This window comes from Chiloscyllium plagiosum, chromosome 26 (genome assembly GCF_004010195.1).
Source record: "Chiloscyllium plagiosum isolate BGI_BamShark_2017 chromosome 26, ASM401019v2, whole genome shotgun sequence".
In the NCBI taxonomy this organism is placed as follows: domain Eukaryota; kingdom Metazoa; phylum Chordata; class Chondrichthyes; order Orectolobiformes; family Hemiscylliidae; genus Chiloscyllium; species Chiloscyllium plagiosum.
The window spans coordinates 13,517,943-13,530,009 of record NC_057735.1 but is presented as its reverse complement, the minus strand read 5'-3'; the positions used below and the strand labels follow the sequence as shown (position 1 = coordinate 13,530,009).

General features: G+C 43.0%; 2 protein-coding genes across 6 annotated transcripts in view; one reads left to right on the top strand and one right to left on the bottom strand.

Annotated features, from left to right (window-relative positions):
* Positions 1-749, top strand: part of LOC122563108 — a 63,933-nt gene extending 63,184 nt beyond the window's left edge. The window contains exon 13 of the mRNA XM_043716545.1: positions 446-749. Within this exon, the coding sequence (XP_043572480.1) occupies positions 446-637 (192 nt within the window). The 3' untranslated portion in view covers positions 638-749. The remainder of the gene's footprint in view (positions 1-445) is intronic.
* Positions 750-3,453: 2,704 nt separating this feature from the next.
* LOC122563107 (prickle-like protein 1) overlaps positions 3,454-12,067 on the bottom strand; it is a 148,161-nt gene continuing 139,547 nt past the window's right edge. For all 5 annotated transcript variants that reach the window (XM_043716542.1, XM_043716544.1, XM_043716543.1 and 2 more), the window contains one exon: positions 3,454-5,018. In XM_043716542.1, coding sequence (XP_043572477.1) covers positions 4,180-5,018 — 839 coding nt within the window. In that variant the 3' untranslated portion in view covers positions 3,454-4,179. The remainder of the gene's footprint in view (positions 5,019-12,067) is intronic.

Here is a 12,067-nt window from a genome sequence, read left to right as displayed (position 1 = left end):
TACCCACTGTTGAATCATGTGGCTTGTTTGGCCATTTCAGAGAGCAGTTATGTAACAACCACATTGATGTGGGTCTGGAATCATGTATAGGTCACACCAGGTAAAGACAGCAGATTAAGGGCACTAATAAACCAGCTGGGTTTTTTATGACAGTCAACGATGGTTTATTGGTCACCCTTACTGAGATTAGCTTTCAATATGCGTGCGACCAGCTGCAATGATGGGATGAGGACACATGATTCCAGAGAATCGACTGGGTCCCTGCATTGCAGATCCAGTGACATTGCCACCACCTTACAGTGTTCATGTTATTACCTTCCTATTATTCACCCTGTTGAGATCAGATAACCTGGCAAGCAATATTTGTAATTATGCAGCTTAACCAGTGTTAACACAGGATCCTGGAACTGCTCAATGCTTGACTTGGTGTTCTTTTTGACTGCAGGCATACAGATTGGACTGTGAGACCTTTGCCATGGTGGCAAAACAACTGGTCAACCAAGATCCTACAATCGAGAAGCAGGTCCAGTTAGCGCTCAGGAAGAGTCTGCAGCTGGTTGGTGAACGCTGTCTGGAAGAACTGAAGAGAAGTATTGCAAAGTACGACGCTGCAAATTCAGTGAAGAATCCAAAATGAGTGTTACTTTAAAGCCATGTTTTGGAGTGGAAACATTATACCTTGCATTAGATTTCTCCTAGCACTTTCCACTGCCAATATTTATTCTCCTTCATTTTTGTTCTGGGTGAGGGAGGGAAGAGAGATTTGGTTGTATAACACCTCCAGAGACAAGTGGCAATTTCTCAGGAGGGGGAGGTTACTGACTGCTAGCATTCTGAGAAGGAGATGCCTAAGGGACATGCATGTACTTGACAGCTTAGTATAAGTCTGCATTATACCAATGAATTTCTCCTCCCATTGGATCTCCAGTTTGATAATTCCTTTGGTCTCTGGTATTTCATATCCCATCCCCCCCCCTCCTCCAGGAAGACATCTGGCTGTTTCTCCTTAGAGGTCATTATAACAGAGCCTGATACTACCCTTGCCCGACATCACCACAGATTGCGAGCAAGTAAAAGCTGCAAACGGTATTCTCTTTAATTTCTTTTTGTTGTTATGTGGTTGGTTAATTTCAACACATGGTCGTCTTAAATGTTCTTGCAGGGGGGGGGGGGGGGGGGGTCACGCATGAGCCTTTTCTTGTAAGGGACAATTCGTGCATGACCCTGTGGGGGAGTCTGTATCCACGGCCGCCCTAGAAAGAGCATTGCCTGCAAACCTTTCGTTCACTGATCCTAACACAGGGGCGCAGCCATCATTTTGCAGCTCCTCCGTTCCTGTCCCACCAAAGATGTGACTGCACAGCAACCAGGGCTGAAAGTCTGGAGCATCTTTGTTCCATATTACTCAGGAATTCATTAAGTAAATTAAATGTTGGGGAAAGGTTTTGTACGTTTTAGATGCAGCCATTAATGGGGCTGTTGGAAACTTGTAAATGGCAAATCATAGCAGAGGCAGGAGTAAGATCTCCTTGGCTGTCAATTTGAAAGCATTATGATGAAAAGAAATAGACGTTATGATGACTGATGTCTCAGTTGTCTTTCTTTTTATAAAAGGCAACATTTCCATTGTTCAGTTTGTATATTTTTTTAAAAATAGTTTGCAAAAAAAAACTAGCACATAGCTAGGCTCCAAACAACAGGACAGAATGCTTGTGATCCTTGGACAAATGTAAACTACAGTTCGAGGAATGATTCCTGCCCATGGTTAGTTTGAAATGTTCGCATTTTCCAGTGAGTCTTTGGACAGAAACAAAGGTTTTAAACTCATCGCTGCCATTATTATTGTTGCAAAAGAATAAAGCTATGTTTTTGAACACTGTGTGTCTGTTAAATTATCATCAAACTATTTATGTGCGTTCTTCCCCTTTCTACCCCCCTCCCCCCCATCCAACTTTTTTTTTCCCCCCTGCTTTTGTTGCAGTGGGCCACAGACCATCTGTTTGGCCCTCCCTTTGGTTTATAATTCATTATTCAGCAATCGCGAATGAATGTCTTCCCAACTCCAACCACAGAGAGCATTTTCTTTTCTAAAGTATTATCCACAATAATAAGTGTGATGCAAAACTGTGGAGACTCTAATTGTTCTCAACTGGTTCAGAAATGCACAGCATTGGTACCACAATGAGACGGAAATTTCACCCGTCCCGCCTAGATTTATGCTTCAGTTTAACGACGTGGTTTCCAAGCAATGTGTTGTCTCCAGCTGTATGGTTGTTATTTTCGTATGACTTCCTACCCTTACCCCCATCTTGTTACACTTCTCCTCCAAATGAGTTGTTCTCCCACTTCCTGAAGGCACCATTTGATGTGTAACCCCACAACTGCCCCATGGCTATCAACAATGAGGGATTTTCCTTCTCAGCCTTTTGTACTCTTCTCACGATTGCTCCAGGAACTTGACCACTCGCAGAATAAGCCGTTATCAGAGCCCAAACTAACGTGGTCCCTTTTGATGCTTTGCAGCAATCTTTTTGCAACAATTTTATTGTCATTCTGACATCAGGTTACAACAAATTCTTACAGTTTCTTCTGTAATTAAGTATGTGACACTTGAAATATTAAAACTTTCTATTCAGCTTATACGTGCAGCTAATGAGCATAAATAACATCCATAGTAATTAAATATGCATATGCTGTTTAGAACATGTGAATATAAAATGATTTTTATAAGTAAATCTGTAAAGTATGATACTTTTATTTACAGAGTTTTCAGCACTGTCATCTTCAGGATAGATGCAGATCCAACAATGATGGTTTGTTATGATATGAGCACATGGCTCAGAGGCTGTACACATTTACAGCCACTCCTTGGATGATATTAAAGGAGCAGATCTCCCATGCTCACTGCGGAGTTGGGCTCACAGATCTGAAGCAGTTTTATTTGTTTTAAATGGTGCAGCTTCTGGAATGACTGTTTACCTGAAGAAAGGTGTCATTTGGATAAAATCAGGATCAATGAACAGAAACTCCTGGAGACACTTAGCATTCGCAGAGAGAGTTTGACCTGATGTGAAATTTGAAATTTATCCTCTTTCCTCATTTGTTTCTTGATACTTCAGATTTCCAGCATCTGCAGAGTTTTGCTTCAACTAATACATTAATACCCTGGTACATCACCTTGGCAGGCAATGCTGGCAAGCTGTTGGACTGTTGCGGGCCACCACAAATGAACAAATGACGGCACAGTGGGTCAGTGGTTAGCACTGCTGCTTCACAGTACCAGGGTCACAGGTTTGATTCCAGCCTTGGGCAACTGTCTGAGTGGAACTTGCATGTTCTCCCCTGTGGGTTTCCTCCCACAGTCCAAAGATGTGCAGGTCAGGTGCATTAGCCATGCTAAATTGCCCATAGTATTAGGTACATTAGTCAGAGGGAAATGAGTCTGGGTGGATTACTCTTCAGAGGGTCGGTGTGGTCTGGTTGGGCTGAAGGGCCTGTTTCCACACTGTAGGGAATCTAATCTAAGATGAACCTGGTATCCTTGCCCAAAGAGTAACAGTAAGGCTGATTACATAGGCAACGTGGCCTTAACTGAGTTTAATGGACCGGTTGTAGATGGGGAATACTGCCTTCTAAAGATGATGGAAAATGATTTTGTAATTAAGTCAAAGAGTTGATTAATGGGATTGAAGAACCAATGATGGGGTTAAAATTAGCGTCCAGAGCAGGGAGTCCCAGATTCAATTCCTCCTGCACTGATTTAGCTGTTTCCGGTTTGGATGGTAGTCCAATAGTATCATTATTGCTGGCTGTGCAGGACCAAGATGCAGTGCATCAGCCAACATTCTGTTTCTATCTTCTGTGTTTAATGCTGCACTCTGTATGTGTGTATGTTCACTGTCATGATCTCATGATCAGAAGAGTATGCTAAAGTTATTGTCCAGACTTACACACTGACCGGTTGAGCATGGTTCCCTATTGGCAATGGGAATCTAGTCCAGCAATGGAATTTTACCCAGTATACACAGGGGCGGGGTAGGGAGAAATTGCCATCAAAACAAAGCTTCCTTAAGTCACCAGGAGAAACAATCTCTTCAAATCCATCTTCCATTCTGGAATGTCTAATTCAGTGTGGGTTTAAATACACAGACTTGTTTTGGATGACTTTGAAGAGGTTGCCTATGAAACAGTGCAGTTTTTGTTCTTGTGCTCTCTCTTCCTCTGCGACTTGGCACTCTGTGCCAGCCTGATGTCAGGCACAACATTTGATTGACAAGGCTCCTGCCGCAAACGGCAACCATTGCTCGTTTTGGGCTGTGGGATTGGCTGTCCAAGAAAATAGCCCTCCTCTTCGGAATCGGAGGAAGAGGAGGAGCACGTGGAGCAGCAGCCATCATCATCTTCACAGCACAAGCCAAGGAAATTATTCAAGGCGATGTTCTGAAGACCATTATCTCCTTCCCTATAAAAGGCTTGTTGGTTTTGAGAAATCTTAGCTTGGGGCTTCTGGCATATGGCTGTCTGTACGAGCTGGTTGTAATGCTCCAAGAAAGTATTGTTATTCGCACTCTCCAGGGATCTCTCGGTGATCGTGTGAAGAGCCTCATCTGAACACGATCTCTGAACTCTTCTGGATTGATGATGGTGGCTCCGGTGGTTGCCTTTATGCCTGTAAACCTTCCTTCGTGTTTGCTCACTCATGGGTGTCTGGTGACACCTGGACCTTGCCTTGGGCTTCAGAAATGCGGTATCACAAAATGTGATTTGCTGGGGTCTGATTTGGGCTGCAGTTCTCCTCACTGGAGACACGGACTCTTGCTTCCACTTTGACTTTTGTACCATGCCCTCTGGTTGCTGGGAGTTCAAAGAATGGAGGGAGTCGCTGCTTCTTTTATGAGGGAAAGATTTAAGAATTCCAAAGTTGCTCTGCATTTCAAATTCCTTTTCTGCCTTGTTGTTGTATTCTTGGTCAGGCCTGAGTGGTTTTTGCCACTTGTACTTGTCTTCATTGGAAGCCCCTTGAGGAAGAAATTCAAGTCATTAGGTCATTAAAACAAAGTCTCCTATTTCAGTTTACAGATTACTAAGAGAAAGTGGTGCATTTGTATACCATTTAATAAAAGGTGGTGGTGTAGTGGTGATGCCATTGGGTTAATAGAACACTGGGTTAACGTTCTGGGGACCTGAGTTCAAATCCCACCCTGGCAGATGGTGAAATTTGAATTCAGTAAACATCTGGATAAAAAGCTGGTTGATTGGTGATCATGTAAATGCTGTTGATTGTCATAAAAGCACATCTGTTTCTCTGGTGCCCTTTGGTGAAGGAAATCTGCTATCTTTATCTAGCCTAGCCTACATGTGACTCTGGACACAGTAATGTGGTTGACTCATAACTGCCTCATAAATTCTGGTCTAGCCAGTGATACTCACATCCCATGAATAAATATTTTTAAAAAAGACAGCATTCTGAAATGGAGGGAAAGGCACATGTAGAAAGTACTTTCATCCAGGCTGTTTATATGCAGTTGAAGGACTGATACTACGAGCCTAAGATTGGGGTGAGAATTATCTTGGGAGGATAAGGAACATTCCAATATGGAAACGGTTAGTACACTCAGCTCAATGTTCTGAAAGAATAGGATTTCAACATGCACAATTATTTGCAATCTGTACTTTTAAAACTTGCTAACTACATGCATTTTGGATAAACTCAGCATTAAAGTTTCAACAAAGGATCTAAATCCATTGGAGATGGTTCAGAGGAGGCTTACTAGATTGATATCTGGAATGAGTGGATTGTCCCATGAGTTTGAGCTTGATTTATTGTTGTCACATGTACCGAGATACAGTGCAAAGTTGTTTTGTGTGCTGTACAGGCAGATTGTACCATACAAAGTGCATCAGGGTAACAGCACAGAGTACAGAACATAGCGTTGCAGCTGCAGAAAAGGTGCAAAGAAACAGATCAGAATTAACATTTGAGAAGTCTGTTCAAAACTCTAATACGAGCAGGGAAGAAACTGTTCTTGAATAATAAAACATGTATTATTCACACGTGTTCATGACTCGCTGTAGTTTCTTGTGGTTGGTAAAAAAAAAGGACAGACTGGGTTTGTTTTCAGTAGAATTTAGAAGAGTGAGTGAGGGGTGATCCTGAATGGTTTTGACAATGTGGGTTTAGAAAGGATGTTTACTTCTGTGGGTGAGTCCAAAACTAGGGATCACTGTTTTAAAATTAGCAGTCGTCCTTTTAGGATAGAGATGAGGGGAATATTTTTCTGTCAGATGGATGTGTCATTAGTTGCTATTTAATTCAGATTTTTCAGCTCCGTCTTGGGGAATCGGTTTATGACTTCAGTTAGTGTTGTGTGCCTCTATGTCGGATTTTCAGACAAAGGTAAAGCTGGCTAGTGAATAGAGAAATGTAGTAGCAGAGTCCAAAGAACAAAAACCTTTAAAAGCAGTTTTCATTTATCATTGGGCTCCATTGACCAACAATTAACAGCTCTTAAGAGTTTAAAACTTTATCATTACAGATTTGTGATTTGTGGAAAAGGAACAAAAATTCAACTGAGATAAACACCTTTCAACAATAGGGACCTATTCCTGCCGAGACGGTACGGTGGCTCAGTGGTTAGCACTGTGGCCTCACAGTGCCAGGGACCAGGTTTGATTTCAGCCTCAGGCGATTGGAGTTTGCACATTCTCTGTGTGGGTTTCCTCCGGGTGCTCCGGTTTCCTCCCACAGTCCAAAGATGTGCAGGTTAGGTGAATTAGGCAAAAGTGAGGACTGCCGATGCTGGAAACCAGAGTTTAGATCAGAATGGTGCTAGAAAAGCGCAGCAGGTCGGGCAGCATCCGAGGAGCAGGAAAATCGACGTTCCGGGCAAAAGCCCTTCATCAGGAATAGAGGCAGGAAGCCTCCAGGGTGGAGAGATAAATGGGGATGGGGCTGGGGAGAAGGTAGCAAAGAGTACAATAGGTGAGTGGGGGTGGGGATGGAGGTGATATGTCAGAGAGAAGGGTGGAGCAGATAGGTGGGAAGGGAGATTGCCAAGTAGGACAGGTCATGAGGACAGTGCTAAGCTGGAAGGTTGGAACTGAGGTAAGGTGGGTGGAGGGGTTAGGTGAATTCTAAATTGCCCATAGTATAGGTTTTTAGTCAGGGGTAAATATCAGGTAAGGGAATGGGTCTGGGTGGACTTGTTGGGCTGAACGGCCTGTTTCCACACTGGTAGGAGTTCTAATTCTAATTCAAACATATGAAGTAGAAGCAGGAAAAGGTCATTTAAGCCCTCAAATCCACTCCACCATTTGGCAAGCTCATGGCCGATCTGATTGTGTTTCAAATTCCATATTCGCATCAAATACACCCACTCAACCTGATTATCTTATCTAAACAAAAATCTATCTACTTCCACCTTTAAGATATTCAATAACCCCAACTCCACGGCTTTCATCTGAAGTAGAGAGTTCCCAAGTTCACCTTCAGAGAAAAAAAAATCTCTTTATCTCTAGCTTGAAAGTGCGACCCTTAATTTTTAAATAGTGCCCACTTTTTCTGGACCCAATCACAAGAGGAAATGTGGTGACCTTGGCAACAGCCTCTAGGACCTTAAATATTTCAGTCAAGCCACCCCTTGTTCTAACCTCCCCCTAAACCCAGCCTAACCAACCTTTCCTCATAAACCAACCCACTCATTCCAGGTATTGATCTAGTAAACCTCCTCTGAGCCACTTCCAACACATTAACATCCTTCCACATAAATGAATGGCATTGATCCTTATAAACAAGCAGGAAAGCAAATTCTGATCATTATAAGGAACTGATTGCTACAAAGGTTACAACCACAATACACCACACTTGTGAATTGGTTTGATGTCAGATTTAATTTTGTTTAAAATAAAAACTAAAATATGGAAAAGATTTGGATAACCTTAAAAAAACTTACATTTGTATAGCACTCTTTGCAACCAGTTAGTTACTTTTTGAAGTGTTGTGATGGCGTGGGCAAATACAGATAATCTGAACTATCCATGGAGATACTCTCAAAATGTTCCCATAATTTTCATGAAAGATTGGCACCATGCTCAGACAAACCATGTGAATTTCTGATGATTGTTAGCAAGTTATAAGAATCCCCGAGAAATGTACCACCAGATCCATTTCATAAACATCAAGCGGTGAGTATAGTACCTGGGATCTGTTATGCTCATCCAAGGATACCATAAGACCATAAGATATGGGGGCAAAATTAGGCCATTTGGCCCATTGAGTTTGCTTCACCATTTGAACATGGTTGATATGTTTCTTAACCTGATTTTCCTGCATTCGTCCTGTAACTCTTAATCCCCTTACTAATCAAGAGCCTATCTCTGTATTTAATACACTCAATGAATTTGCCTTCTTGTGGCAATGGGTTCCATAGATTATCTGACCATTTGGATCGTAGTTTACTATCTCATCTGATAGTACTCATAGTGCAAATTAACTCCTTATGACAATTAATTGCCATAATGTTTTACAGTATACTGGATACGTTGAGGGCATGAAAGGCACTGTGTAATTGGAAGATCTTTCCCCTTTCACATCCTTATGAATGTTTTTCAGAAGGTGATTGTCCACAGGAGTTCAATCTTGTATGATTTATTATCTTGTTATTTTGGAGCTAGGAGGTGGAATATTCTTTGGATCCACACAAAGGGAGGTAATGGATCCTGGTTTGCAACTTAATAACTGGTGTGCTCGACCAGAGGAATGCCTTTTCTCTTTATCCTCTATATCATAATTATTCTGCTCTTTCATTTATACATTACTCTTCCTTCCAAAATTTGGATTTAGATCAAATTTGGAATAACAAATAAGCTCAGTAAGCAATGGTTTATAGAGTCTTAGAAATGTACAGTCTTGGAATCAGACCAGATATCCCAACCAAATCTAGTCCCATTTGCCAGCACCATGCCCATATCCCGCTCAACCCTTCCTGTTCATATACCCACCCAGATGCCTTTTAAATGTTGTATTTGTACCAGCCCCCACTACTTCCTTTGGCAACCTATTCCATACTCACTGCCCCCACCCCCCCCCCCACCCCCACCACACCCTTTGTGTGAAAAAGTTGTCCCTTCGTTTCCTTTTCAATCTTTCCCCTCTCACTGCATGCCTATGTCCTCTAGTTAATCAGGGGGTTTAATGAGAATGTCATGAGAATGAGGGGATCTACAGAGAGGTGATATAACCAAGACCAGGGTTTACCTAAACAGTTTCCATATTTGGACAATAATGATAACATTGCTATTATCTGTTAGAGAAAAGATTATGCCTCCGAATGTGAACTGGATATGATGTGGTTTATGTACAGTCCGGGTGGTGGCCATGTGGTGCAGTGGGTGGTGTGAACCAGGAGCTCTGGTTCAACTCCCACTGCAGGACCTAATGGCTGAAGAAGGTGTGTTCAGAACCGAGTCAAACAGGTTGATGATAAACCTGCAAATCCTTCCAATGCAAGCTGATGGCAGGCAGGAATGGATAGAGTGATTCCTGGTCAGCAATGTGATAGTAGAAGCATAAAATGTTTTTCCCATCGCATCCCTCACTCCAGACTGCAACATGCTTGCGTGAATTAAAAGAAAGCAAGATGGAAAAAAGCCACTAGCCATTGACAATTCAACTCATGGGGCCTCATCCTAAACAATTGGACAGACTGCAGTAGGTCACTACGATTCATGGGGAGACGTTTTTGCTCTCAATCTGGTTCTCCTCCCCTCCCCACCCATGATCCTGGGCTAGGACGTCAGCTGGGTGGACATAAAGATCCCACTCCCTCATCAGCAAAGCACAGAATGCAAGTGGGAGAGTGAAGCATTAACACATTGGTCCTGCAAATCCTCAGCATCTTGGAGTTGGTACAAATGCATCAAAATGGGAATCTACTTTGGCCTCTATTGCTGACCCTGCTCAATAAATAAAGCTGGTGTCAAAAGCTTTTTTATGAAGTTGTTGATTGGCTCCCTGCATCTTCTCACACTTTCAAAGGTGCCCGGGACTGATTCCAACTGGGCACTGAAATAACTCCACACAGGCCCGAATCCTGTCATCCAGTCACCCTTTATTTACACACGGAGGGGCCTTGACACTGATCCAGCTCCCTCAGAGCCAGATCTCAGAGTGAACAGAAACTCTGGCTCTTCTGTTTATAATCTGTCAGCCAGGGCTCCCTGAATGGACCAGGTTAACAACCTCAATCAGGGAACTCATATTCTATGAGGTCTACCTGGCTGACCTCATTACAATCACTACATCCCTCTCTCTCAGAGTCTGAGGACATTGGCCTTTTTTTTGTAGCTCCTTCTGGGGTGTTTTAGCACCGAGTCATATTCCTCTAACTCTGCCTCTGATACGGATGGTGTGTAATGCACAGGACCTTGCCTCTTGTGCCCGGAGTGTCTCAGAAGAAATTCTTTCTCTTCTTCAGGCAGTGATGGCATCACAGCAGTGGTGCCCATCTCAGAATCCGAGGTATCTTCAATGCTTGACAGAGATGGAGGACCCATTAGTTCTAGATCAGTAGAAAGGCTGTTAAGTATCTGGGCACATTTTGCTTCCACCCTGTTTGCAAGTTTGCAGCCTCCGTATGGTCCATGTGCTTGTTCAGGACTGTTGCACCTACCTGAACAATATACATCACTGGACCTGATCTCGCATTGACCATGCTTCTTACCCATACAGGGCCATACCTGTGGTTCCCACACCAAACTTTATCCACTGAAGTAAATTAACTGTCTCACTTAGTGGAACCTTGTGACTGGCATTGTCGTTCCTGATGCCGTTGCACCCATCCCCCACCCCCAGGTGCAGGAAGATCAGATTTAACCTGGTGTGGAGTCATGTCTCCATCAGAGACTCTGCTGGAGCTATCCCTGTAGTTGCATGAGTGATGCTCCTATAATCAAGTAAGAAACAGGACAGTTTTGAATTGAGTGAAGCTGAAGGCTGCTTCTTCAAAGTTTGGACTGCTCTTTCTGCCAGACCATTGGACGATAGATGATATTGGAGCCGTCTCTTTTTGTTGAATACCATATGACTTTAGGAAATACTCAAATTCCCTGCTGGTACGCGATGGCTCAATATATGCGACCAACACCTCTCGGAATCTGTGTATTTCAAAAGACGCATGAAGTTTTTCTATCATCGATCCCATATTTGATGAATGAGCTCAATGGAAGTCCATGAGTGGGCATCCACAATGACTAAGAACATTGAGTCCATGAATGGACCTACATTATTGATGTGTAAAGTAGTCCAGGGTTTACCTGGCCTTTCCTACGAATGTGGAGGAGCTGCTGGCAGTATTTTGTCCTTGTTGGCACTCTGGGCTCTGCCCCATCAACACAGCTCTGTCTGCATCTAATCCTGGCCACCAGACATAACTTCTCACCAACATCTTCATTTTGGAAAACCCCGATTGATAGTGGTGAAGTTCAGCCAGTATCTGGTAGTGACCTTTGCTTTGGAAAATCACTCTTGATTCCATAATATTATGCCATCCTCTATTGTGATCTGGTCTTCCCAGGTCCAAAAAGGTTTCAGTTCTGGTTGTGATGGACCTTTGGTTTCCCTCATCACCACCAGCTGTTTCAGTTTTACCAGGACCTGATCTTTCTGCACCCAAAGTCTGAGATAGCCAGGTGTTCTGGAAGTGTGTCCAGAAAATTTAAAATCATAACAGACTCTTCCAATGATGGAATCAGCAGTGGCGTATCTGCCAACAGAAGGTGACTCAATGCATTTCCTACTTCGCGTCCCTGCTGGTGTTCCAACTTGTGATTATATGCAGTTAGTGTTAGAGCCCACCGCTCAATTCAGCTTGAAGCTATGGACGGCACTACCTTTCCATCTTCCAGTAGACTCAGCAGGGGTTTGTTGTCCATTATTATTACAAATGTGTGTCTGTCAAGGTATTGTGGAACTTTTTGACACCAAATATGACCTTCCTTCTCTATCTGGGCATTTTTACACTCTGCATTAGCCAAAGTCCTGGTTGTATATGCAACTGGGTGTTCCTCT